Source organism: Caloenas nicobarica, chromosome 5, assembly GCF_036013445.1.
Source record: "Caloenas nicobarica isolate bCalNic1 chromosome 5, bCalNic1.hap1, whole genome shotgun sequence".
In the NCBI taxonomy this organism is placed as follows: Eukaryota; Metazoa; Chordata; class Aves; order Columbiformes; family Columbidae; genus Caloenas; species Caloenas nicobarica.
In genome coordinates this window covers 60,433,901-60,461,765 of record NC_088249.1, presented here as the reverse complement: position 1 = coordinate 60,461,765, position 27,865 = coordinate 60,433,901, and the positions used below count along the sequence as shown (strand labels likewise).

At 42.3% G+C, this 27,865-nt stretch overlaps 2 protein-coding genes across 3 annotated transcripts in view; both read left to right on the top strand.

The window, feature by feature from the left end:
- DEPDC7 (DEP domain containing 7) overlaps nucleotides 1–14,545 on the top strand; it is a 15,798-nt gene extending 1,253 nt beyond the window's left edge. Inside the window, exons 2-10 of one of the 2 annotated variants that reach the window (XM_065635051.1) lie at nucleotides 1,020–1,407; nucleotides 3,348–3,478; nucleotides 4,368–4,557; nucleotides 5,354–5,568; nucleotides 6,622–6,764; nucleotides 6,967–7,092; nucleotides 7,185–7,263; nucleotides 7,445–7,585; nucleotides 14,461–14,545. In XM_065635051.1, coding sequence (XP_065491123.1) covers nucleotides 1,020–1,407; nucleotides 3,348–3,478; nucleotides 4,368–4,557; nucleotides 5,354–5,568; nucleotides 6,622–6,764; nucleotides 6,967–7,092; nucleotides 7,185–7,263; nucleotides 7,445–7,585; nucleotides 14,461–14,489 — 1,442 coding nt within the window. In that variant the 3' untranslated portion in view covers nucleotides 14,490–14,545. Of the gene's footprint in view, nucleotides 1–1,019; nucleotides 1,408–3,347; nucleotides 3,479–4,367; nucleotides 4,558–5,353; nucleotides 5,569–6,621; nucleotides 6,765–6,966; nucleotides 7,093–7,184; nucleotides 7,264–7,444; nucleotides 7,660–14,460 lie in introns of those variants that run through there. The other variant, XM_065635050.1, reaches the window with a different exon arrangement.
- Nucleotides 14,473–27,865, top strand: TCP11L1 (t-complex 11 like 1). The gene is made up of 9 exons (XM_065635052.1): nucleotides 14,473–14,626; nucleotides 17,282–17,414; nucleotides 20,203–20,323; nucleotides 20,884–21,104; nucleotides 22,173–22,309; nucleotides 22,756–22,952; nucleotides 23,315–23,496; nucleotides 24,166–24,338; nucleotides 24,543–27,865. Exons 1-9 carry the CDS (start codon nucleotides 14,473–14,475, stop codon nucleotides 24,776–24,778), a joined length of 1,554 nt encoding a protein of 517 aa, XP_065491124.1. The 3' UTR covers nucleotides 24,779–27,865.

Below are 27,865 nucleotides of genomic sequence, written 5' to 3'. Positions count from 1 at the left end.
CTTCAGACTAAACAGAACAGAAAAAATACCTCCTGCATCTCTGTGGAAAATGTTCATGGTAATATGTTCCAGAATGAGTTGCATGTTGGTTTTTTTTAAACACTGTATCACACTGTTAATTCATTTGGTTTGAGGTCTGTCATAACCCCAGATGGCTTTCTGTAGGATTGCTGCCAACTCCTCATTACATATTTTGTCCTTCAGCTTTTGACTTCTGTCCTCTTCCTCTGCTTTCTCTCTTAATAAATAATTCATCTGATTTACTGAGAGACATGTATTCTAATTCTAGGCTCTCTGGTAGCTGCAACTCTTCCCAGTTGGGTGCCACCTGCAAACTTTATAAGTATATTCTGTATCTGTAAGTCTTTGTGGCAGCTGAGTTTAGCCTCTGGTCAAACTGTTAGTTGCTAGCAATGCTATTCTTAAACAGATTGGTAAATGAGTAATAGTTTAGTGGTTTTATTGGGGGAGGGAAGACTGGCTGGCTCAAGGAAGTGACATTGAGTACACAGAGCTCCAATCTCGGTTGGAGCTGTGGTGGTAGAAAGCTGTTCTGTAGGATAAGTGCCCAGCAAGTGGTGTCTCGAGACAATTCTTGATCTTGTTAGTGTGATATGCTAAGCACTGATTGTGTGTATGCACGGTCCTGTAGGAAACCATGTTCTGACTTGTCTCTTCATCCCTGGTTCCCTCTTCTCCTGCCCAGCTGTGTAGGTTTGTCACTGTTCATAGAGGAATTGGGGAGTTACAAGTACTTATGGCTGGATTTAGGTTGTGGGAACCTGCGCTTAGGAGTGGGTTCTGCAAGTGTAACCATTAGGTGATGGAGGAGCATGCAAAAGGGTAGTGTTAAAGTGACAGGCTGAAAGAGTTAGAAGCTCCAGGTTGCAAAGCTTCAGGCTGATGCAACAAGAGAGAGACTTCGGTGCAATGCAGGCAGACTTGCGAGAAGCCAGAAAGGGGGCAGTTCTTTCCTAATTGCAACATTAATTTGGTCCTTATGCTTTCTCTGTTCTTAGGCTTTAGCTTGGCACAGAAACCATTTGGAGCAACATACGTCTGGAGCAGCATTATCAATGCACTTCAAACTCAAGTGGAAGTGAAAAAGCGTCGCCAGAACCTGAAGTGCTATCATGACTGTTTCATTGGTTCCGATGCGGTGGATGTTGTCTTTGCCCATCTTCTACAGAACAAGTATTTTGGGGATGTTGATATTTCCCGTGCTAAAATAGTGCGTGTATGTCAAGCTCTGATGGATTACAAAGTATTTGAGGCTGTTTCAACTAGGGTCTTTGGAAAAGACAAACGGTCTGTGTTTGAAGACAGTAGCAGTAGCCTCTACAGATTCACAAATGTCTCAAACCAGTCAGAACTTGATAAAGATTACCAGCAGTGTACACCACAAAGGTTAGTACCTGGAACATGAAGACATTTTTTACTATAGGAAAATATTATGTATTCTGGGGAGAGAAGAGAAAGCTGTTGTACAATTACAGGACCTGGAGGGGAAAAGCTTGATACTTTACAGATATTTGTGGGTAGAAGATGGGTAAATAGTCTGAATTGAGTAAATCATTCAGCCTGCGTACTCATTTTCTGTGTCTGTTATCACATTGTCTTGGGGGAGGAGGTTAGGAGGGTAGAAATTAAGTGCATTACAGATACTGATCTACTGGGCTCTAAACCAACATAACCAACTGGAATTCAGGTGCATCAAACAGGCTAATGCAATGGAATAATCTTTAGTCACTGCACACCTAGCTCTGTCATAAACCAGTAATCCAGCCAGTTTTTAAGGAAAAAACAGGTTAAAATTGTTTTCTTCTTTCATCATCTTAGCTTCACTACACTTCAAATTTAGTTTTTTGAAATGTTTTGGGCTATTTCTTTGTGTATGTATGACTTGTTCCTAGGCTAGGGAGAAGCCTGTTATGCTATTGTGCTATTACATGCCATTTTAGAAGCAGAGGGAAGTGCAACAGTGAGGTTTTGTTTCCTTGTCTCTTTAGGAGTGGACAAAGAAGGGTGAGAATGGTACTGACTAACCCATCACAAAACAGAACACATTGCTCCATAGATGACACTGCCAAATAACTTCCCTTAAACAGTTTTTGTCAAGTGTTCACCTCTGAACATATTCCAACATATTCTTACAAGAAACACTCTTGAAAATTGCATATAGTATTGACCTGAAAAAGAAAATACCTTATGTGATTGTGTTAATGAGAGTAGCATATGTGAACTTCAGTGCCTTAACCCAACTGATCAGAAAATTCTACAAGCGGAACTTAAAAATGTGTAGTACCTTGGTCCTGTTTCTCCCTCCTCTTCCTTCCTTCCCCACTACTAGCTCTTGCTCTGTTCTAAAGCAAACTGTTCGAAGTCTTTATTTGCAAAGAGGAGAATTTGTGAGAAATTAAAAATGCTAATAAAATCTAGTATTTAAAAATATATTCATCACAAGAGCTGTTATAGCAAGACTTAAAAGATATTGGACAAGCAGTCATGAAACAAGGTTATTCATGTTCTATTAGTGTAGAATGAAGGTGTTTTTCTTCTGGGCCGGGCACAGATCCATTGGGTTACATATCTTCATTTAGTGGAAAGAACAGATCTATTGCACATGCAGCTTGTCACACACATAGCAAAGCTAGTGGACATCAAAAGGATTTTGCAGTACCCTGAAACAAAGAAGCTATAGAAACTGAAATTAAACAAATATGCTTGGAGGAATAGTAATGTTGTGGCTGGAGTTGTTACGCTGTCTGCTTGATAGCATATGAAGGCAGTTGAGAAGAATCGGTGAACACACAGGAGTGAGTGACAGATTTCTGAAGCCTTCCATTAGCTGATGGCATGAACAAGCCTCATAACTTTAGGAATTATGTTGCTACAGAGCAATCGCTGTCTAGGTTTTTCAAGAACAGCTCTTAAATTGTGTCCTCGCTTCACCGCCAGGAATAAGGTCTTAAAACTCTGGACTGTTTGAGGGTGGAATTTTGTTTGGGTGGTTTAAAAATAATTTGCCCTCCTAACCATTTCCTCTTAGATTTTCTCTGTGGCAACTGAGGTAGCTTGCTGATGCCAGCTGTGACAAGTACTAGGAGAGGAACTAGGCACTTGCATGCAACTGTTGCACACAAATAATTCTTTAAGGCATCATACATTCTCTGGTACGACTTGGACAGAGAAAGTGTCAGGGGAGAAGGAGAAGATTATACAAATATTTATAGAGAGAAAATATTTTTTTAATCTCAGTTATCCATATTTGTGTTACATGCTATGTTTGGAGAGACATATATGTGGAGACATATATATATTTTATAAAAACTGTTTTTTAATCTCAGACATGAGAAGAGCATGTTGTTTCACTCTACTCCTGTCAAACCAGAAAACTTGGAGGACCTCTGGGAAAACCTAAGTTTAAAGCCTGCAAATACCCCTCGAGTAAACATCTCGGACAGTTTGTCCCGTCAAGGTAAGGCAAATAATGTGACAGTCATTTGTTTGTGGGAGAAGGAAGATAATCACTGTAGGACTGGAAAGGCTTATGCCTGACAGATTGGAGACAGTAAAACTGATTCTTGTAGTATTGTGTTTCAAACACCATGTCATAACAAAAGCAAATCATATTTGTTGCAGGCTTGCTTTTTACCTCTATTTCATCAGGCAGGACCCATTATCTCTAGTTGAATTTTGTAGAGAAGAATACACAATTGTGTAGTGCATGATTTGAGTTAAGACCATTTTTCATAATATTAAATTACATGCACTACTTCTGTGCTTGACTTAATCGTGGCCAACAGTCGACTGTTAGCTAAAACTCTTCTCTAGCTTTTTAACTGTGCATCTGTGCTATCCAGCACTCCCTCAGTATTGTGTGAAGCTGTTCCTGATAATTCATGTTGTCACTCTCAGACTAAACTATGATCTAAGGTGCTTTTTCCTTGGGTTAAAAATACTAGTGCATCCTAGAAACTCCCAAAACTCGAGCCAGATCATAATTGTGGAAGCTGTGGTAAGAATAGTGTCACCGTTATTTTTATTTTTAATCCCTTACATAGAACACAGATTGCTTGCAAATCAGAGCACAAAGAATGTAGGGCGCTTCAGACCTATCTAAAAAGTGGTTCTCATAGTTAACCAAACAAATGGCTAATTCTTGCCTTTTGCAGTGATAAAAAGCACTTAAAGGTGATAAGGGCCATACTCTCTGTGACTGTAAATCTTTATTTGGATAAAATTAATCTGTTAGGTTAGGACTGGTGGGAGGAAGGGAGGTTGTCTTTTTTGTTTGTTTGTTTTCATAATCTCTCTTTTTGCACATGCTGAATCTCCCTGTGCTTTGTGTATTCCACCCTTCCCAGTTATTAACGAAGTATGGCAAGAACAAACAATTGCTCGTCTGCTGCAGCTTGTAGACCTTCCACTCCTCGAGTCTTTACTTGAGCACCAAGAGGTCAGACCTCAGCTTCCACAATCAAGGAAGGGAACTGGATATGTCATCACAAGTAACTACCTAGATAGAGAGGTTCTCAAGGCTTTCAGTGACTCACAGTAAGTATTTGTTGCTCACCTCTGCAACTTGGAAAAACTTGCTGCTTTCATGGGGATGTAAAGCACGGTTAATCTTTGGGTAGAAATGTAGTAGTCTCCAGTACTGCAGAAAGGATGTGAGGGGGCACTTTTCTGTTAGACCTGACTGGAATAATTGGTAAATAGCAGTTGCTAAGCTCTAAACAGAAGAACCTGAGACAATTTCTGCTGACACTGGAAAAGTTTTCAAATGCAATGATAGTATTCAGAGGGGAAATTGTTTGCATTGAGGGAAGAATAGAGCTTTTTGCTATCATCGTGAAATTTTTTCCTTTGAACTATTCCCTCACAAGTAATTTTTTGTTTCTCCTGCTGTATTTAAAAAAAAAAAAAACAAGAGCGCTGAGCCTGAAACTGTGTATAAATGCAGTTATAAACATAGTCTGAAAAACTTTTACCAGTCTGAATCAGATCAAGGTTCATGTTTCTGTTTATTTAGCAATAACTATGTCCTTGTCTAACAGCAGAGGACATCACTAACTTAAGGTTTAACTGCTTGTGACTGTTCACCTGTGTGAGTTACTAATTCTTCATCTTGATTAAATACATAACAAAGAGGTATATGGCTATGTTCTCTGCCTGTGTCAGGAAAAGTGTCCTGCGTGTATGTGAATTTCTGATGTATCTAAGAACCTACATGTGCAGTTTTCACTGTGATTGAGAAACCAGTCTATCTACTTTCTGTGAAAAACAATGCAACCAACTCTGAAAGGCATCAGTAAGTAATGCTACAAAGATAAACCGCTCTGTCTTCCAGAACAGACGAATGGCTCTCAGCAGCAATAGATTGCTTGGAATATCTTCCAGATCATATGGTGGTAGATATTAGCAGGAACTTGCCCGATCAACCAGATAAAGCAGACACGTGGAAACTACTGTTGTTTGAAAATATTGGTAGATACTACGGCCAAAAAAAGGAGCCGCTGTTAAGCCACGCACCTGAAATTCATTCAGGGATTGCAGAACTGTTAGGTAAGTAAAATAAAGCTGTGTTCCTAAGCTTATGTGAGATATGTACTGACAAACCGAGTATTTACTACAGCAACCAAGCTTAAAGATAGACTTCTACAAGTTTTCTTTAATTTCTAGTCATGAAGACTGTGCTTTGAAGTGTTGGTCCTGACTGTATGAAGTTCTGTAGTTTTTGTTTAGGTCTATGTATGCTGTGAAATTGGAGTGCTGTAATTTGGTAGTAGTTGGTATCTGTGGAAATTTAATATCCATGGGAAATTAAATATAAACATGGCCTAATGTTAAATATTTAGGCCATAAGATCTAAACTTAATGCTGTGTGAATGCTTTGTACCCCATTCACAACTCTCTCTCCTCTTTTCCACAGAAATAAGTTTCTTAAATTTTGTTTGGACACCATTTTAGAAAGTCGTTGGTGTTTTACTCATCAATAAACACAATCCTATCCCTGTTCTTCTTATTTTTCATCCTCCTCTGCCTTGGTTATTCTTATTGGTCTTTGTTTGTGGGAATATTTTGCGCATATATCCCATTCTTCCTCCCTATGTGATAAAGGGAGGATACTAGTACAACCTGCTTCATTTAAATAATTCACACGTCTAAAATGGGTATTCTGCATAGTAAGGCAAATTAAAACTTAGCAAAGCCCTACAAAATAGATTGCAGCTAGTTCATCAAACTAGCCCATTTATCTAGGACATAATCCTCATTTCTTGGGTGATCTTTATTTCCACAACAAGAGGTCATTTGTTTTCTTAACAGAATCATTTTCATTTTTCAGTATTTCGCATTCTATTCAAGATGCCGAACTGTAATTGAAGCTAATTGAAAGCGGGAATTCTTAAATATCAGGCTGAAAGCTGGGTGTGGGCTATTCTCACATTGCATGCAAAGAGCTCTCATCAGCCTGCGAGAAGTTTTTGTGAGAATAAATTGCCTTTTTTGATCAGTTCCATTTAGAGAGATGAACGTCTGTTCAGTGCTTAATTTAGGTGTTTTATTGTAACATTTATTTAAATAAATATGGCAATAGATACCTTTCTCTCCCCGCAGTGAATGGGAAGATGGAGCAGTGTTTAGAAGCTGTTCAACTCTATTCGAAACTCCTAGACAGCCAAGTCAGGGAGGAGTTCAGAAGGCTACTGTACTTCATGGCTGTTGCAGCACATAATTTGGAGCTCAAACTACAGGAGGAGGTAAATGGGCACGCTTAACTGTTACTTGTTGCTTTACACTTACTGAAATCTAAAGGTCCCAGACGCTGGTCAGAAGACACATTTGTAGCTTGAATCTGTGACTACTGGAAAAGCAATGACTCTAGAAGAACAAAGGTGATGCCCTTTTTAAAGGGGGGGACTAATTATCCTCTTCTGGTCATTATTTCACATTATTCTTTAGAGTGACAACAGGATGGTTGTGAAAAGAACATTCTCTAAAGCTATTATCAACAATAAAACTTTATCCAGAGGGAAAACCGACCTCCTGATCTTGTTCCTCGTGGATCACCAAAAAGATGTGTTAAAGGTAAGTGCTAGAAAATGATCAGGGTTTTGTTATCTTGTATGCTTATGCAGAATTGCCTTTTTCTAAGCTGCTGTCTTCTCTTTCTATTCAAGATCCCAGGGACCCTGCATAAAATGGTTAGCAATAAACTGATGGCTTTGCAGAAAGGCCAGGATCCTAGTAAGATAACAGGTAACAATTTAAACTGAACTTTGTTATTCTTGTCATGCACCCACATAGAAGGGACTGAGATGATGCAAAAACACTTGCTGTAACAATGACTAATTTGACTCTGAAGGAAGGTGATTCTGTAGAATCTCAGGGGTGGTCGAGTGTGGTGTTAACTGTCTGCATATCTCATGTTTCCTTTTAGGCTATACCTTTTGCCAAAAACTTGATGAAGGAGAGTATCGCTCCAATACTGAGAAGACCACAAAAGATGAGCTATTATCTCTGTTGAAAGCTATTGATGAAGATGCGACTCTCTCTGACAAAGAGAGAAAGAGACTGCTGGGTCAGTTCCATAGTAGTAATCCAAGTATTTTTATGCAGTATTTTGGAGACAGAGTTACTAATATGTGTGTATGACTTTAAATATAGGTTGCTTTCTATCCTTCAGCATTGAAAACACTAATATATTTGTAAATCTTTTGTATTCATGTATCTAATAAAATTATTTTGTGGAAATGGATGGAATTTATAGAATTATTACCAAAGCAAATAGTACCCAAGTTTAGCCTGTACTTAGTTTAGCTTTGCTCACTTTTAGTTCTCGTAGGGCCAAAATAATTCTTTGTTTTCCTCACCTAAAGATAAGTCTATTGACTTTCTTTATTCAAGCATGAAAATGACTGAGATGGGAAACACTGAATGAGGTCTCCCTCTCAGCCTCCTTTTGCCCCAGCACTGAATTTTATGCCGAACCTTTCATTTTTTTCTAACTGGCCTTGCATAAGGTGTCTCAATCACGTAGCATCAATCTCTGACTTGCTGTGTAATGGAGAGAGCTGAAGAACATCTTCTGCTTGATATTCCACAGCTTTTCTTCAAGCTTGCCAGCTAACTATACTGTACATGACTAATTACTATCTTGTTTTAAGCTAAAATGGCACCGTATTGAGAAATTGCCAGGGAAAATGACTTTTTCCCAGCTGAATCTTACTCTGTACCCTGAACTCCCATTGAGTCTCCTGGGATGGTAAAGATATTCTGGATTTGGTTGCTGCAGAACAGACTGTTTATTGGCTGGTTGTCTTCATCCCTGCAGTGTTTTGCTCCGTCTATAAGTCTGATGTCACCAGCTGTAATTAGAAAAGAGCTGGAACAAATGAAAGGCCTTTGGGTTTTCTTATGGCTGTATGCTTTATCTGTGTCTAGTCTACAGTGGAAATCCCAAGCTGTGCAACACTGGCAATTGCAAGCAGGAAAATACACAGCATGATCAGAGATCTGATTTTGAGTCTTGTGGACTCATCTTTGGGATGATGCCAGCAAAACTTTGTTAGAGTTACTGTTGCAAGCAATCACAAATTTTGTTCCATGTGCGGTGTCCATAGACCTCCGTTCTCTTTTATTTGGGGGTGAAAAAATAGTTTAAATGGGATCAAATGTCATTTAATCATGAAAACAAAGTAGTAATATCTATTACAAACCCATGTGGTGAGCTGTTTCTAAAAACAAATCCTATTTGAGACACTACTCTGTAATGTATCACTCTTCAGTCTCTAGTGGTGTCTGTTGCCGCTGGTTTATCGCTTCTCCAGAGCACTTTCTCTGCAAGTGAGATGATGACCCGGTGTGCAGCAGGACAATGTATTACTGTGTTGTGATGGGGGAGGGAGGGCAAATGTGTAAGAGGCTTATTCTAGTCAGTTAGAAAAGACTTCTAAAAGATAATCAGTTCTTGAAAACTAATAGCAGTGGGGAAGTGTAAACCTTTTTAGCAGTGATTTCTTTTTAGTTCTCGGTTTTACCTGAAAGCTTTTGATTATAAATGCACTTCCTCAGAAAAAAAAGTGCGTTAAAACGTGGGGGTGGAAGGGCAGTTTCTTCTCAGAATTTCTTAAGAATTCTTAAGAATTTCTTAAATTTTTCTTAAGTTACTTGTGGTGTTGCATCGCTTGCCTCCTTGCCAGAAGTATATCCCTTTTCTGACTCCTGATTCTGTGTGCTGCCTGGGCTGATCTCACTGTACGAGGATGCGATTTCCATCTCGAAAATTAGTTCCTGCCCATGGGCATCGCCTGCTGGAGTGCGAGTTCTGAATTACAGCTGTCTCTGCGCAGTGTGAGTCACTGGGCTGTGGTGCCAAGCTGGTTTTCAGGGTACCGAGATGCTGTCTGCGGAGAAGAACCGGGCAGGAGAGATGCCGGGAAGGTTCACGGGTGGGTACAAGGCAGGGCTGGCGTGGCCTTTGGTTGGGTGTTGTACAGCTCATCTAAGAGATTGAAGTTGAACTTGAGATGCTACTCTCTAATGCATCACTCTTCAGTGTCTAACGGTGTCTGTTGCCGCTGGGTTATCGCTTCTCCGGAGCACTTTCTCTGCAAGTGAGATGATGACCCGGTGTGCAGCAGGACAATGTATTACTGGGTGACACCGTGGTGCTCGCACTGCGAGCCGCATGAGGCGAATAAACACAGAAAGGAAAAGCTGCGGCTTCTTCCCCTGGTCGCTCCCGGCCTGGAACAGCGCTTTCCTTTGGGTGAATTTTCATCTGTGGCTGCACGCACCTATTTATCTGTGTTAGAGTCCGGGGGGAGGCTTTGGGGTGCGGTGTTGGAGGGAGCCGCCCGTCGCTCAGTTACACAGAGGCAAACCCGCTGAGGATCCGTTACACCGGGGCAGCGCTGTAAGAGCCCGGGGGCCGGCGTGCGAGGCTGGGCCGCAGGCGCAGCCCCGCGGAGGGGCGGTTCCGCCCCTCCGCGGGGCTGCGCCTGCGGCCCAGCCTCGCACGCCGGCCGGGGCTGGGCGGCCGCTCCGTTAGAGCCGGTGGCCGCGGCTCCGTCTCCGGGCGGCGGTAAGGCGGTAAGGCGGCGGCGCGGCCCAGCGAGGCGGCTGGAGGTGCGGGGCTGCGAGGCCTCTGGTGGGGCTGGGGCGGCGGGGAGCGGGAACCGGCGCGGCCCCCGGGAGGGGGGCGTTTGTGGGGCGCGGGCAGGCCCGCCTGAGGGGCCGTTTGCCGGGGAGGGCTGCGGGGGGAGTGCTGGCCGAGGGAGGCTCTGAGACTCTCCGCGCTTCGCCCGTTTGGCGTCTGGAAAATCGTCCCCGCCCCGGCCGCGCTGGTTTTCTGTGGGGCCCGTGGATGGGCCTCTGTGGCCCGGCTGGGCAGCGCAGAGGGAGCGCCCTGGGACTCCCGAACCCCCGTGGAAGGATCGCGGGGGAACCGGTGCTGCGCTGGGGAGGGCGAGGGGGTTGAGGAGGTCGAGAGAGGTTCTTCTGCCCCTCTGCTCTGCCCTGGTGAGGCCGCATCTGGAATATTGTGTCCAGTTCTGGGCCCCTCAGTTCAGGAAGGACAGGGAACTGCTGGAGAGAGTCCAGCGCAGGGCAATGAAGATGCTGAAGGGAGTGGAGCATCTCCCTTATGAGGAAAGGCTGAGGAGCTGGGGCTCTTCAGCTTGGAGGAGACTGAGGGGTGACTCATTAATGTTTATAAATATGTAAAGGGTGAGTGTCACGAGGATGGAGCCAGGCTCTTCTCGGTGACAACTGATGATAGGACAAGGGGTAATGGGTTCAAGCTGGAACACAAGAGGTTCCAATTAAATGTGAGAAGAAACTTCTTCTCAGTGAGGGTGACAGACACTGGAACTGCCCAGGGAGGTTGTGGAGTCTCCTTCTCTGCAGACATTCAAACCCACCTGGACACCTTCCTGCGTAACCTCATCTGGGTGTTCCTGCTCCGGCGGGGGGATTGCAGTGGATGATCTTTTGAGGTCACTTCCAATCCCTGACATTCTGTGATTCTGTGAATGGCAACATTGCTGCTGCCTGGTGTGGTGTTTTTGTTCTGGTACCTTGTGTGGTCTCTTCTTGTATCTCCCACTGATGCACCAGGGCCTCACACAGAGCAGGTTGTAGGTGGGGAGAGCAGCAGGAATTCACAAGTGGCCCTTTTTACACGGAGGAGGGACAGAGGACAGGCTGTAGCATCACCACACTGAGCTGAGGTGCATCTTGCCTTTTACTGGGTTATGAGGCAAAACGGGTTTTGATGTGGCAGGTGAGCAGAGGAGAGAGTGTTGGGAGCTCCCCAGCATCTCTCCTGCCCGGTTCTTCTCCACAGACAGCTCCTCGGTACCCTGAAAACCAGCTTGGCACCACAGCCCAGTGACTCACACTGCGCAGGGACAGCTGTAATTCAGAACTCGCACTCCAGCAGGCGATGCCTGGAAGAACAGCGGCTCTCAGGGCTGCTGCGTTTGGCCTGCAGGTCAGGGCACCTGTCCAGTCTCCTCATCCAGAGCAGTGGCGATGCTGGAGTTAGGAGGAGCTGCTTCAGTCCTGTGCGTACTCCACAGACACACAGTGGAGTTTATTTAATGCTGGTGTGCGTCAGATGATTCGAGGACCTTTGGTGAAAAAGAACCTGTGGAAAATATTTTGTTTGAATTTTAATTTGTTGGGTTTTTCTCTTGCGCTTCTGTTGTTATTGAAAGTAAATTGAAGGAAAGCGCCAAGAAGTAGATTTTGTTCTATTAAGAGTCAGAATTGTTTCTGTGAAAGGCAAGATGACGATCACACTTTTGGAAGAGGTATTGTCAAGCTTATTTACCCAGTGGAAAGAGGATTTGTTCTAGATGTATCCCGGCAAATAATAGCAGTAATCCGGCAGAAAAGAGTAGACTATTGCAAACCAAACAAATAAAGCGACAAGGATGCCTGTTTACCTCATCTGCTGAACAGTCATTTGGTAGAATGGCCCGAGAGTTCTTCTATCAGCTTTCCACAGCTGAAATAGGACTTTCTTTTTTTGTTTTTAACAAACGGTATTTAAACGAAATAGTTTGTTTTGAGAGTGTAGCTCTTGCTCTGCCATTTTATGGAAAGCGCTGCTTTAGGATGTAATCTGCGTGGTGGGCAAAGCTTGGGATAGTAATCATGAGACTGATTATCGTCTTCACCCTGTCATTTATTATATCTTATTATAATATCTTCTGTGAGCCCCCAGGCAACTCAGCTCACACCTCCATTTCCTCTGTGTAAGGTACATTGTAATGTTTCTCTGCTTTTTTAAAGGTAGTGAGGATGAAGTGCGGTGAGAGATTGCAAGGCATGTGCATTAAAGACCTGAGTGTGTCTTGGTTGCGTCATCTTTGTGCTGCAGATTCTGACTTCAGGAGGGTGCTCTGTGGAAGAGAATGGACAGGGAGAACAACATTCTGGTTGAATGAATGTGGAAGCCTTTATGATAATGTTTTTTTCCTAGCCAAATTGAACAACATGTTTCCCTCCTCTGTTTAACCAGTCCTTATTTTTTTGACTGCAACTGTTCCGATGATCTTCTCTGTTAACTGCTTCTTCATTAACAGTGCTACTTGCCTCCTTGCTGTGAGAGTGTTTGCACTAACAGACTTTTATCTGCTAGACCAGAGATCCGCTTCTCCTGTTTCCCACCAGTGGTTCCCCACACTTGGGTGCTGGGCTGGATACCTTGTGTTACACCAAGCTGGGGGCTGGCTCTGCCTTAGCTGTAATAAAAGGGTGGCAATATAACCCCAGCTCTGCGCTGACCACCCGTTTCTTGTCCCAGCTGGGGTTGTCGGTGTATGTGAAGGGGGAGCTGGTTGTGCCTTTGGAGCAGGGACATCAGTGACAGTGTTCCAGCTGGAGGTGGGGGCTGACACATGGGTCTAACAGTACCCGTATTGACATTTTGGGTTTCCTCTGTAATTTATCCCATGCTTTTTATGCCTTGTCTTCTTTTCTAGAATAGAAATCAGAAAGCGCTGTGGACAAGTGTTGCGTGTTGTTATCTTGTGCATCTAGCAAAGATGATGATCCTGAGTCATCGTTGAACAAACCCATTTCTTACATGCACTGAGCTTTCCAGCTGTCCTGTAGAATCACATCGGCATAATCGATTTAAGCACTGATGGAGTAGGGTTAGTTATTACAGCTGTTGTATGAAAATTAAAAAGTCTCAGTGCTGTGTTTTATCCTTATCACTGTTGCTGCAGCCTCTTGAGTGTAGTCTTTGACACTGCAAGTGCTTTTTCCTAGTAGCTGTGAGGTGTCTCTGGAGGCTGCGTATCTTGCTGAGAGCTTGTTTCTTTCAAATTTTCAAAGAGAGGATGGTGGGATACTAAGTGGAAGAGGAAGGTTTGCTTTGTTTGTTGTGGGTTTTGTTTGTTTGTTTTTCCAGGAGCTTTCTTTTTTTGTTCATTTGTTTGTTTTTGAAAGGCAGGCTCTTCCTCACTTCCCACTTCACAGAACATCCAAGTTATTTAATGAGTTAGAGAGATCGCATGCTCTCTAATAGATTTTATTAAAATTGAGGTCTGAACAGTAGCTTCTTGTATTATAGCGGGTTTTTAATGGTAAACTGTACAAATTACATTCTTCAAAGGGAAATCTGAGTATGTGATGTGTGAAGATAATGGTGAGACATGCTTTTCTAATGGTCACTTTTTCAGTGTAACTTTGGGTACACTGCAGGTATCAGTGATGTAATATAAACATTATTTAATAGCTAATGTTTAATAAACTAATATTTTAAATACTATAACTATGTTCTTTACTGTCTTAATGTTGTTTTGTTTTTTAAATAATCTTGATATTTTATGCATAAACCGTGACTCTTGCATGGAATGTAAATATGGGAGTAGAATTTTGTGTTATCTCTAGTTTCTTTTTCCTGCTTCTTAATGCATTCAAATGGCTTCAAGTGAAAACTTTTAAGTTCTGAGCTGTTGGGGCAGATCGTAGTTCAGGGGTATGTTATGTTCAGAAAGCTTTATCACTATGTAGCAGTGAAATGTCTCATTTGGTATAATCTTTTTGTAAAACGTATTTGCGATACCATTCTGAAGGTGCTTTTACTGCTCTCTCATAAGCAATGCTAAGAAGGAAAATTAAATATATATTTTTTTCTCCTCTGTATGCATTATGGTGAAGGAACAGTTTCCGATTTTTGAGAGCTTACTAGGAATGCAGATTAAGTCAATGGCAGCTGTGTTGAAAGCATCCCGTTTTGTGTAAGGTGGGAAGTGAGTCACTGAGTCCAAGTCTCCGACCATTATGGGAATGACATCATACAATTCCTCATAAGATTCCTTTTATTCTTATTTTTTTTTCTCAATCAGGAGAACTCCTGGTGATGTTTTCCTACTCAGCCATGCCAGAAAATGCTTATTCATTTCCTTTTTTTTTTTTTTTTTTTTTTCTGAAAAGAACCAACTGAAAATGTCTCAGAATCCTGACAAGCCGCATTCAAGTGAAGAAAAGTTGAGTGGTGTGGAGGATGGTCAAGAGGAGAGCTTGGACAACCCAGATCGGTCTGTCAGAAAAAGAATACGGCAGAGTGCTCCAGGGTCACACAGAGATGATACACCCAAGTGTAAGCAAAACTGCTTTATTCAATTAAAAAAGAAAAAAAGTGTATTTTTTTTTCCTGGGGACAATCATGGTGTTTTATAGCATTCTATGCAAGTTTGAGTGTTTTGCGGCTAAATATTGTGCGACTCCTGATCATTTGCTTTGAAACTGTAACACCTTTCTCCCCGTTTTTAGTATTTAATTGTTCACAATAACCACGTTGCTCCGAGACACGTTTATCTTAGATACCTTTGTGTGTCTGCGCTCACAGAAGAGAGAAGCACTAACTCCAGCATGTTCTAGTGAAAATGTTGCTGCCGTTCCCATTATCAGCTGAACCTTCTGGACTTTTGCAGCCTCTGTTTCTGCGGCAGGGCAAGGACGGCTGTTATCAACAAAGTGATGTCCTGTCACCCCCCTCCCATTACAGACGGAAAGTCGTATATTTAATCATGATACTACTTCTAGTGTCAAGCAGGACTGCATATTTTAGAGTTTATTCCCGGGGCATATTCTTCTTTGTGCTTGTGCTTTTAACGTGAGGAGCTGGGTGCAATATGGTTACCACCAGGGGTTCAATACAAAGGGGCAGAACTGCTCAGATAACTAGTTCCAAATTTCTGTAGAGACTGTCTGAGCATGTAACTATTTATTTGTTGTATTCTTTTTATTTTTCAATAGTGTTCGCTATTACTTGAGGTTTAGTGTTTTGCTTAGTGTCACATTACACAGAGGTGTTCTTACGTCTTGCTAGTTGCCTGGTAGGAAATGCGGTGTATGTATGGAGAGAGGATACAAACACCTGAAAGTAAAATGCATAGCACGGTCTTGCACTGCATTTACCACAAAGAAACTGTTGGTCTCAAGCCCTCCCCTTTTGTAAGGGACCAGACACAATATGAGAATGAAGGAACATGATTTAAGAGCATTCTTTGGTAAATGAAAGAGTCTGAGCTTTTAGTGCATCCACTGCTGGGGTGAAGTCATTTGGCAGTCGGACAAGAGAACTCTCATTCAGCTGCTAGTTCTTCTCAGAATATCAATCCTTGCTGTGTTCCCAGAATCACTAGGCAGGATTCAGTTCCAAGCAGAAAGGAAATAAGGATTTAGCAGGGCTGCACGAAAAAAGCAAGATATTAATGAAAAATTAGCACATTGGAACCATGCTGCATATACTTGGGACATCTCTGAATGCAGTCAAGTGATGGACAGTTACTTTTAAAGGACCTTTTCTATGTTACTAGCTTAAGTCCAGTCAAACTGGATTATCAAATGAGGCAGTCATGATAGTTTCCCTAAAACATATCTCAGTGAACCCAGCCTATGAAGATCCCTGGTTGTTTTCTTTCATTTTGGGCATTAGTATGTTGCTCCTATGCCTGCGCGGTAGTTGAAGTGAATGAACCACAGAGAGGAATCAGGCCATTAGGGCAGTTTCTCCACTTTCCTCTCCACTAGATGTTTTCAGGAGGAGCCGAGATGAACCTTACCATCCTTGTCTGCCTCACCTGAGGACAATAATGATCTCACCTTCTCCTTTTTCTCAAGTACCTGGACCAGGGAAGAGCTGAGGTGTTCTTTCTAACTTTTGGCAGGGCATTGCAAGGTGCAGCCAGGGGGAATTTTTACCACGAAGAATCAGTGGCAACAGGTTTCAATTGGCTTCAGTGGGGATGGGATTGCTGCCCTAACCAGCATGGCCAGTGCCGTTGGCACCTTCTCTGCCTTCATGTTGACTTGTTTTTAGGGCTGTGACGCTTCCTGCACCACAGCCATACCTGTAGCATCCCAGGAGGATGTTATTGCAGGCCAGAACAATTAGGAGCCCTAATTCCCAGTGCATCCAGGAAGCAAATAAAAGTTTTCTGAAACTGTCCCTAGTCTAGGTTTCTACAGTCACTCTCTACCTCTGTCTCCTGACCTAATGAAAACTGGCATGTTTTTTCAGGTTTGGCACTTCCTCCTACTCACTTGTATGCTCCAGGGCCCAATTTGAAGCTTCTTGCCCATCCTAATCAGTCCCAAATGCCTGCCAGAGGAGGAGGTCTTAGGCGCTGGTGCTGGGACTAGTTTTGACATCCTTCATTGCTTGGACAGTGGCCTCTGGGGAAAAAAAGAGAGTTTGGAGAAGTCCCAGTTGCACTGGAAGTAGTGAGAATAATTAGCTACTAGTGTGTTACTGCTTAATGTTAATGGTGGTTTGTTTGCCGACTGCTTTAGAGATGAAGTTGCTTCCTTGAAAAATATAAAATTGAAATGGCAACATCTGCACGATAATTGGGGAAACAGCACAGTGAAAACATCAGTATTTTTGATTATTTCTTCCTACAGTATGGAGAAAGATGCTAAGATGCTATTAAGCAGTTCTAAAGAAGTGGGGCTTTGGGTGTGGGGCTTTTTTTGGTATTGTTTTTTAAAAGAGCTTGATAGAACTTGGAAGCAATTGACAGATTGAGCCCAGAATATCAACTGGGGTTCCCTCCTTTGTCTTCTGTAATACTCCAAACCTGTGTCATCCACCAGCTGGGAAAGGAAGGGAAGAAAAGGAGAAGAATCTTCAAATGATACTGTCTTTTGGCCTTCTGTGCTGTCAACATGGAAAGGATCCAAAAGTATTAGCAGACTTCTTTTCCACAGGCTTTTATAGATAAGTCTGATGGTTTAATTTGTGTTACAGCCAGTCCTCCTCGGCCTGTGTCAATAGAAGAGCTCATGGAAACAGCCAAGGGAGTAACCAACATGGCATTGGCACATGAAATTGTTGTTAATGGAGACTTCCAGATAAAACCAGCTGAATTACCAGAACACAGGTAAGATTGTTACCAAATACATTTATAAATAAAATCTGCATTTGTAGAACTGCAGAACAGCTCTAGTGGATCAGGTAAAGGCTCTGGCTGGTATCTTGTCTGGCGGTGCCTGGCAGGAGGTAGGAAAGAACATAAGAAGAAGGGGGTGCACGTGCAGTTCTGCTTCCCCAGAAATGTGTGCGCCTGAAAGGTGAACCTTGTGGAGCGCATCCCAGTGCGGTGTGGTTTCCGTCGGTGTCCCCTTGTTCTAGGAGGCAGAGACTGCTGTTTTCTGTATACCCAACTCTAGCTGCAGATGCAGGTGGTGCTCTTAGCGTCTTTTAGGCTTTCTCTGCCTATGGGAGGAAGGTGAAACTCTGATCATTTTATCTTTTCCTGTCTGTTTCTCCAGGGATTTTTTGGGAAGAGATTCCTATGTTTTATTAGGTTAGTCCTTGCTCCTTTTAAGTTTGAAGTCTTTCCTTCTCTGTCTGAGCTACAGTAGTTCTATCCCCTGCTGAGAGGGAGAACAGAAGCCTTGACGTCTGGTCACGTATTGTCCAGCATATTTGACCCAGTCCTAGTCCAGATGCTTCGTCTGCTGCTCCTTTTTCTTTCGCACCCAGGGAGATGTGGCTGTTGATGTGTTTCCTGGGGTGATTTCTGAAAGTGAGTGTATATTTCATGGAAGGAACTTTGTCCACATTGGAATCACAGTTGCGTGTGTGTGCGTCTGTGTTTGAGAGACCTCGGAGCACATTACCTGCATGGGTGCTGCAGGAGAATATGCTACAGGTGGCTCTTAGAAGGCTGGCATTGCTTGTCCTCTATGGAAACTGGTCATACGGAGGCAAAAGCTCTGATGCCCATCTCCCCCAAAACACAGAGATGGTGGTTCCCATTAGCATTAGTAATGAGAGGATGTTGCTTGGAACTGGAAATGTTCCTGACGGAAAAGACTGTAATGGGAACAGTCTCATTTCCCCTTCCCACTTGCACTGTTGCTGTCTTTCCAGCTCTGACACCAGCGTATTAAACCACTGGTGTTTTACTAGTGGCTGTGGACTGCTAAATAACAATAACTAAAGAAAATGCGCTGGTGCTATTGAATACCTTGTGGTCCCAGCAGGAGTTGCCTTTGCGCAGGGGTTTAGTGGAGTGGGTGAGGGTCTCTGCTGTACTTTGTTCACTTGTCTCAGCCTCCGAGTTGGTAGGAAATGGATTTGTGCATCTTTAAACACTGAGGACAAACAACATTTAACTGAGCTAGCATATGACAATAGACACCTCTGGTGTCCATCAAGGCTGGTATATCATGGAATCGTAGAATGTCCCGAGTTGGAACAACTCAAACAATTATTTGATCTGTCTTGTCAGCGTAGTCTGTCAGTGCGTCAAGTCTGTTAGGCAGACCCAGGGAGTGTGGTCCAGCCCACCCGTGTTGCCTTAACCTGCAGGGTGTGTGCAGCTCACAGGTGGCCCCGTGAACTGGGACCTGTCTCCGACCTGCACAAATGCTGTCTCTGAAAGCGAGCGTATGGGAAGTACCCCTGAGATGTGCTGAGCTTGTTCTCCCCCTTCTGCATTACCTTCTCTGTCCCAGCGTCTTTTGGGGGAACTTGCATCAGGTGTTTTCTGCTCGGCAGTTGATGGCTGTGAATAAGTGCTTCATCTAAAGTCTCGCAGTTAAGAAAGTGCTCTTCTATTCACGTTGAGCTTCTCAAGTGACTATGTGCTGTGATGGTGGATAACTTTTCTGGTGTGCCTCAGCGCTATGAAATTGAACTCAGCATTTGTCATGGAAGAAGGATTTTAGCATATCCTCTTTTTTTTTTTTTTTTTTTTTTTTTAAATTCTTCTTTCCCTATCCTCTTAAAAAAAAATTTAAAAAAAGAAGAGAAAGAGCTGGAGAGCTATCCCGTGCTTTGGAAAGCTGGATGCTTTTGCTCACTGATGATGCTGAGCAGCAGCTGTCATTGTTCACCAGAGTGGCTGATTTGCATCGTTTCACTGATCACAGAAACACATTTATTGCAGAGGTCACCCTGCTCCCGAGTGCCTGGGCTTTGCGATGGGCCAGGCCTGCCTTGGTACCAGATCCCTGGATCTGGCTTTAGTGAGGGGTTTGGCTGCTGTTATTTACCACCTAGAAAAGAAAGAGCAGTCCTTCATCCTGGGGTACGTGCCTGTACGTTATTTCTTCCTGCGGTGAACAGGAGCTGCCTGCTGAAGAAGAGTAACTGAAGTGTTTGGAATTAGGGATTGATACTGAGGCAGTGGAATTCATTTCTTTTTTACACAAACTGAACTGGGCCTTAGTCTCAGAGTAGTTGCAGTATTTATGCGTTGAAGTGCTGAAGCTTTTGTGTCGGGGAAGTTACTTAATTTCTGTTAGCTTTACTTAATGAATTTTACTGGGTAAAATTGCATTTACTTAGTCAGGCTTTTGAAAGGAACATGAATACCGGTCTTCTAAAGACAAGCTGGAATTTTTGTGATTTTTTTTTTTTTTCCTTCCAGTTGTTTACATTGGATGTAGCATATGTCAGGTACTTTGAAGGATTTTAATTTGTAGCTGCCTTTGCTTGTGGGCAACCCTTTATTAGAACATAAGCCACTCCAAGTCTTGTGTCCAGTTTTTCTTGCTTTTCTGAGTAATTTAAAATGACAGATTTCTTTTCTGTTAATCGTCATAAATTCATTGTTACATTATATTATTACATGCTGTTCTTCAGGAGCTGCAGGTTATCTTTGTAAGGTGGTGGAGATGCAAATATTGTTCTTTTTAACTGGTCATATTTACCCGCAGTTTAGAAAAAAAAGTAAGAGATATTGTGCATAAAGCTTTCTGGGATTGTCTGGAAGCTCAGCTAAAGGAAGATCCACCAACATATGACCATGCAATTAAACTATTGGGAGAAATTAAAGAGGTAAGATGATGTGATACCAAGGTACGTTATTGACTTTGAGTAGCTACATTGATATGAATGACCAAAAGTGGCTGAAGTTGGGCTGTTCATAAAGGGCTTTCTTGATATTTTTCACTACTGTACCATTGCCTGGGAACAAATATAAGTTGTGTAATGCCAGAGGAGAAATTTGAATGTAGAAACAAATGCAAAACCAAGTAAGACAAATAAAAGGTAAGTAATACTAGTTTCATAATTCCAGGCTTCCTTCATGTTATGACAGTGGTATTAGTTATGGAGTCAATGAGAGGCCCTGACACTGGGCTGACAGAGCCAAGCATGGGAGTCTGAAGTATGATCTGTACTATAGGTAGTAACTTCAGTATCATACAGAATGAGGTGAAACATTTGGAGGTGGTAAATGGTTGGTTGGTTTAAAAAAAAAAAAGGAAGAAAAAAGAAAACAAAATTCCACTTGTAAATGGCGATTAGTTGAAATAAAAAGTGGTTCAGTAACTAGTTTGATCCTTGTAGTCTTTGATACATACAACTAATGTACCGTTAAAACCTTTCCATTTCAGACTCTCCTGTCTTTCTTGTTGCCTGGTCATACTAGGCTGAGAAGCCAGATTACAGAAGTTCTTGATCTGGATTTGATAAAACAGGAGGCAGAGAATGGGGCCCTTGACATTTCTAAGTTGGTCGAATTTGTTATTGGGATGATGGGGATGCTCTGTGCTCCAGCTCGAGATGAAGAAATTAAGAAACTGAAAGATATTCATGAAGTAGTTCCTCTCTTCAGGTACTGAAATTATATTTATTAGTCGTGTTAAGAGTCCCTTAAATAATTGTAGATGTGTCAGGGTTTTCCAACAGGGCAACCTGCAAATCTTTATAGAAAAAAAAAAAGAGTGATGGGAAAGGGATGTAGTTGTGGATGTGGAGGGGAGAGATGCTCCAGAAATCTTTAACAAGGATCACCTTTGTTCTGGTGAACTGGAGTATTTGTCTGGCCCCTGCATGTCGCTGAATGACATTTGCTCAGACGCCAAATGCACAAAAGCCTGAAGATACCAGGTGAATGGTCAGCTTGTATCAAAATTTAATACAAACAGCAGAAGGGGGAAAAAAGCAAGCAGGAGCATATGAAAAAGGTGTTATGTTCTCCAACCAGTTCTTTGTTTTTCCCCAGTTTCAGCTCTCTTTGCCCCCCGTCCCCTGCCTGTATAAAAACCTTTCAGTTGTGAAGGGAGTGTATTATACACACCACATCCGAGAGCATGCCAGCTTCTGCCTGCTCACCGTGCTCTCACTTGAACAGCTCAAGGTCTCAGTAGCTAAGAGGAAATCGTATTAACCTTGTTGTTTTCTAATTTGATAGGCTTTTGAGAGTTCAGGATTGACTTGGCAGAAATATTGCCGGCAGGAATTAGGTTGCTTTGAAATTAAGTTGTTTTTTCTTTTTTTCTTTTTTCCCGTTGGATCTGACTGTTCACTTCCCACTGGGGTTGGCTTTATAGGCTGCCAACGGAGATAGAGTGCAAGCGTGGAAACCTGGATATCTCTTTATGCATTCAACATATGTGGCACATCCTGGGAAATACAATCAGTGGAGCTAGAAAAGTTAATTGCATGGAGGCTTTTTTTACAGGAAAGCAAGATTTATTTCCTACTTGGAAGAGGCACATGCATGCGTGTACATGCTCGCTCAAGCTTTCTCTCTGTCTCCTGCTCTTAGATTGTTAAGTGCCCTGTTAATGTTTCCCATGCATGTTTTTGCTCCTTCCTCAGACAATCTGTAATAAATCTTGTAAACGGTACTTCTTAAACATCTGCAGCCTTGAATAACTTTTTCTGTTTGTTTGTTTAGAGCAATTTTCTCTGTATTAGACCTAATGAAAATGGATATGGCAAACTTCGCTGTCAGTAGTATTAGGCCAAAATTAATGCAGCAGTCTGCTGAATATGAAAGAAAGAAGTTTCAGGAGTTTCTTGAGAAACAGCCAAGTATGACTTTGTTCCTTTCTTTCTTCCCCTCTGACCTCCCAGTAAACTGTGTGTCTTTGCTTATAGATCATGAAAAAATATCAGACTTTTTTATAAGTTCTAGAATTCATGTGGTAAACGACAGCTTGTGCCCCAACGTGTGGTTTGAAAAAATCTGCTGGAACGAGAGTTCTCTGCTTAGTACACTGGAGTTTAGTTTCATTTCAATACCGTGTAGGGCATAATTAGCCAACATCATCTCACCTCCCATTTCCTGTAGCTGTGTGGTTTTAGTTTTGGTTTAATGTTCTGCTTAATGCAATAAATGAAACGCATGTCAATGACTGATATCATGGGTGTTAGGAATAGTAACTAATGGGATTATTTGGAAATTAGCGGTGGGAAAAAACCCTAACTTTGAGAAGGAATTTTCTTAACAAGATTTTTTTTTTCCCTTGCTCTTCCAGATTCTTTAGACTTTGTCACAAGGTGGTTGCAAGAAGCAGCAGACGATCTCGTAAAGCTGAGGTGTAAAATGTTGCCTCCCCACTGTAGTGATGACGGCGCCACTGGTGGAGCTTCTGCCTTGTGCTCCACTGCTGTACAAAACCAGGCCTATCTGAAGCTCCTAAAGTGGGATCACGTAAACAGGCCTTTTCCAGAAGTAGGTATTTAACAGCAAAATTTATTTCTTTACTTGTTCTACCTTTCTGTTTCTGGGACATAATGGAAGCTGTTTGGATTTGTAGCCTTGTAACAAGTACGATACTAAAACATTCATGTCTTGATTGAGAACTCTTGTAGCTCTTCTGGTAGGTTCTTCTTTTTCAGCATTGAAACTGTCTTAGTTGGAACAGAGGAGTTGATTCTTTTTGTTTTGTTCCTGCTACTTGCCTGTTGAGCATGCGTTCCTCTTACCTGTGTTTTTGTTGTGTCTTCACTGCGGCGAACAGCTGAGCATTGCAACGCCACTTCGCAGCCCAGCATCCTGACTCTGTTCTGTGCTGCCTCCCTCCTTCTTTGCAGACGGTGCTGATGGACCAAAGCCGCTTTCAGGAAATACAGGTGGAGCTGGAGCAGCTCGTGGTGACCGGGACTGTCCTTCTGGTCACGTTCAGTGCAGCGGGCTCAGCGCTCATTGATGTGCCTGGATTTGCTGAGAAAATCAAAACCATTGTGAAGGTGCTGCTGGCAGGGATGCATCACCCGTGAGTGTTGAGTAACCCTCGTCACACAGGGGCAGGTGTGGTTCTGTTTACACCCTTGTAAATAATCGGTTTAAACCTCTCCCTGGCTGTGGACTGCAGAACATGTAGAGGGAGTGATGAGGGCTTTTTATGAGCCCAGGCCGACAGTTTGTATCCAGCTGACTCAGGACTGTCTTTTCTTGCTCTGCTCTTTTCTGACACGTGCATGCGCCTTTTTTCAGAGTATGTTTTTTGCGATGCCTGGTTGGCACACGAGAGTGCGAGCAGGTAACCCCGCTCACAGGTTGGGCCAGGCTCCCTGCAGACTTGGAGAGCGGTACAGTACGCTGCTGGCAGATTGAGACCGATGCTGTACACGTGCTGGGGTGATAATGCTTTTTTGCTTTAGTCAGAGCTGTCTGGGTAGCAGGCAAGTCGGCTCTTATTTGCGTGGATTGTTCAGACTGGAAATATTTAATGCTGTCCTACCTCCTTGTTTTATATCTCAAGTTTGTTTTTCAATATATAACATACATTATTCTTTATAGTCCTGGCCTTTATCTAGATTATGCTTCTTCCATTACATTCGATACATAAGGCAACGGTAATTGAATAGTTTGTCTTTAAAAGGTGGGGGAAAAAAGTGAGTAACTAAAATAGCGCAGTAATGCTCTGCTCCGCATTCTCTAGCTCCTTTAACCTGCAGGAATCCCTGGCCAGCGTGGCTGAGAAGGTGTGTGCGGAGCTGAACAGCTGCCTTTCCCAGCACGGCTTCACGCCGTTTTCAGCCGAGAGAGAGACTGTGCTCAAAGGACAAATCCAAGCCGTGGCCAACCCGGACAACACCATCTGCAAGCTGCTAGGTACGCTGGGACGGGAACGCTCTGTTCCCAAGTGACGCCTCGTCTGTCTGTGTAAAACCGGCGGTGGCATGTCCTGCATGGTTTCTCACTTAATCTGTTTCAAATACTTATTTACTGTGTTCAGGCTTTCTGTATCTTACATGAGGTTACACTCTGATTGTCTCTTTTGAAAACAAACCAAAACCCTTGGTCTAATTCTTCCAGATTCTCGAATTCAAAAGTTTCTGGAGAATTATCTTGCATCCAGTCACCAGAAATCGTTACCCGCCGTTCCGGGAGGACTAAGCCCTATTCAAAGGGAGCTGGAAGAGATTGCTGTCAAGTATGTTCGTCTCGTCAACTACAACAAAATGGTCTTCAGCCCTTACTACGACGCAGTCCTTGGCAAAATACTGACTAAGGAAGAATCCCAGCTTGTAGGGAAGGCAGAAGAATCATAAAACCCAGTCTGTGTGCTACCGAAACGGTATTAACTTTGTCAGCTCTTTAAAAAAAATTGCACCAATGTTTGTCTAGGAAAACAGCTTTCCATGTAAATACCGGTTCCTTTTAATTCACTAGTGATGACTGATGAGGAAAATACATGAAATGCAAAAGGGGTTCTGAAGTAAAGGGTGAGATGCGTTTTTAATATAAGTATGCAACCTGGGGGGGAGGGACGTCTTGGTAGTTTTCTGGCTGCGATTTTTAGATTTTTGAGCAGATGCTAGGTGGGACAAGTTTAAGAACCAAACTTTGTATTTGAGTGGCTCATTTTAGGGCATTTTACTCTAATTTACCGTGAATTTAGTTTAATTAATCCAGAGCAGATTAGCAGTGGTCTTTCCCAGAAGGGGTGATTTGGCTTTAAAAAAATAAGACTTAAGAAGTAAGTTAAAATTCTAGATAAGAGAAACTTTGACAGGCAAAAAACAAAGGCAAACAGCACTTTATTGTAACATTATGGTTCCTATGGTAGGCTACTAGTTTTTTCTGCATTTTACTGCATTTTTAATAGCATTTTTTTGCTGTTTACCTGCGGATGTTACAAAACACATAATATATTTTTGTAGCAAATTTTCTGGTTATTGGGTAACTGTCCTCTGCTATGTACAGTACTTACCAAGGTGGCAATCTTATAGATTGTAGCTGTATTTATCTCTTGTAAAGACTTCAGAAGGGCAGAGCTAAAATGTTTTGATAAAAGTGGCATTTCTTACCTTTGTTTTGCTAGTAGTTTACTCCTTTTTACATGGAAAAACTAACCTTAAAAGTAAGTCTCTGTCATTTTCAGGAGGTGGATTTAAAGCGTGTGAAACTTGAGGCTGAAAATTTTACTTGTTTTTTAAAACTTCAACTGGGGATGGTTGCACATTCAATCATGTCTTCAAGAATATCCAGGAAGTGCAGAGCACTATCGGAAGTATAAAAGATTTTAATGTACTGTGAGAAGTGAATGATTTAATGTTAGTTTGAACATACAGGGAATATTTTCAGTAGAAGATTTCTTCCACTTTGTAGAGGTGTTCTTGAAACTTAAAATATTTGTAGGTCTTGAATTTAATTAGCTACATGTTGTATTTAACGAGTGTTCACAGAAGAGCTCAATGATCTTACAGCCTTATTGCAGTTCCAGACTCAGCTAGGAGGTAAGTGCATTGGAAAGTTTCCTCTAGTTGAGCAGAACGCTGTATTACAGTCATCAAAATTTGATGATTTTATTAAATCAAAGTTCATAGTTATAAACAGTAAGTGTCCCAAGTACCGGACTATCCAAAATAGAATGTGTTGTCTTCCTTAAAAAAAAAAAAAGCTATGTTAAATAAACAAAAGGGCCCTTTTATTGCTAACATCCAGGTTCATTTGATTAATCAAATAATCAACCAAAATAATAGAACTTCTAGAAGGTAGAACTTGATTATGAACCAGTGTTGGTGCTTCCCTTTCCAGTTTTCCTTTAAACGTCAGTGTGGATATAGCTGCACTGTTGTCCTGTGCAACTATAAACCAAATATTTTCTCATTCATTACAAACTCCCTTCCCCAAAGGGAAAACAAAAAAACAAAACACCAAAGTTCTGAAAGAGATCCCCAGTTCAGAGACGTGTTTTTTCTCTCGGCTGAATATACTCAGGTAGTAAAATGGAAATCTGTCTGCGCATCTTGCTTTGATAACTCAAAACTGAGTAGGTTGGTCAGCCAGAAAAAAATAGTTCTGAGTAGGTTTTTGGTGGGATCTGTTTGACGACTCAGCAGAGGATACAACAGGGTCTTCAAGATCGCCGCGGCTGCTGACTCTGCTTTGCCATTAGCGCAGCATCCACCTCAAAACACAGCTGGTAGCTCTGCAGCTCCAAAGAATTAATTCAGCAGGCTGCGTAACAAAAGAGCTACCAGAAATATTATTGCTAGAGAGAGAAAAAGATAAATAACCAAGGCAAAGCTGTTTTCATTTTTGTTAAATGAGAGTTGCAGAAGTTAGAAACTGCTGTTGTTATTTTATATTTTAGCATCGCCTAGAAGCTGCCTTTATAGGCCCCGGTGAGTTATGCATACTACAAAAATGTAGATATAGGGGTTGATCTCAAGGATGTGGGGAAGAACAACATCAGGGTGAAACAACGTACTCAGAAAAGCCTTTGAAAAGTAAGCGACTGATGCCAGAATGAGAGGGGCTGCGTTCTCTCTAGATAAAAATCGTACTCACTTGATCTCGGAGGGGGCTGCTCCCAGTTCTGGAATTCAGCGTCCAGATGTCCCTGGCTGCCACCTCCCATTTCTCCGCCAGCGGAGCGCGTATTTGCTCCCGGGGTCGGTGCAGCGGGTCCCGTCTCTCCTCACAGTGTGGGTTTGATCCTGCACTTTCACGTACAAAAAGGCGCAGCACCCACGTGTGGCTGCTCTCAGCTTTGGGGGTACGCGCAGGAAAGATCTAAAGAGACTGAAATAAATGCCCACAAGTGCAAATGGCATTAGCGATTTTCCCAGGTTGGTTGTTTTTAACAGTAGAGGTTGACAAATAGTTTCTCTACATCCTCTTTAAGAGACAGGGAGATACTATTAAGTGACAAAGTCCTTCTGGTCTTTCCAGAGTGCAATTCTGAACAGTCAGTTACAAGTTAAAAATCTAATGTATGCATAGAAACTGCTGGGAAGGTTCATACGGTGCTTTTGTTAGCGTGTTTGAAAATAACAGATTAAAGTATGTAGCTCATATATGAACATTTAGCTTTGTGCATTATTAAGTGAAGACCAACGCAGTTATCCAGGAACAGGTTGTGTCAGCTCGTACTCCTGAACAATCCACACTAGAAATATGTACCCGGTTTGTCTTATGATGCTGTTGTCTTTAAACAGTCATGGAATTAAAAGCAAAAGTGTACTGTATCCTCTAGAAAAATGGAAGCAAAGCTAATTCTAATATGTATGCTCTGATCAATTTCCTCTGATGGTCTTATTAACATCGCTTTTCCAGTGGCTGAGTAATATTTAAGAAGTAACTTGTGTTTGAATAAAACCAGAATGAGGCATGATGTTATGGATATCCTT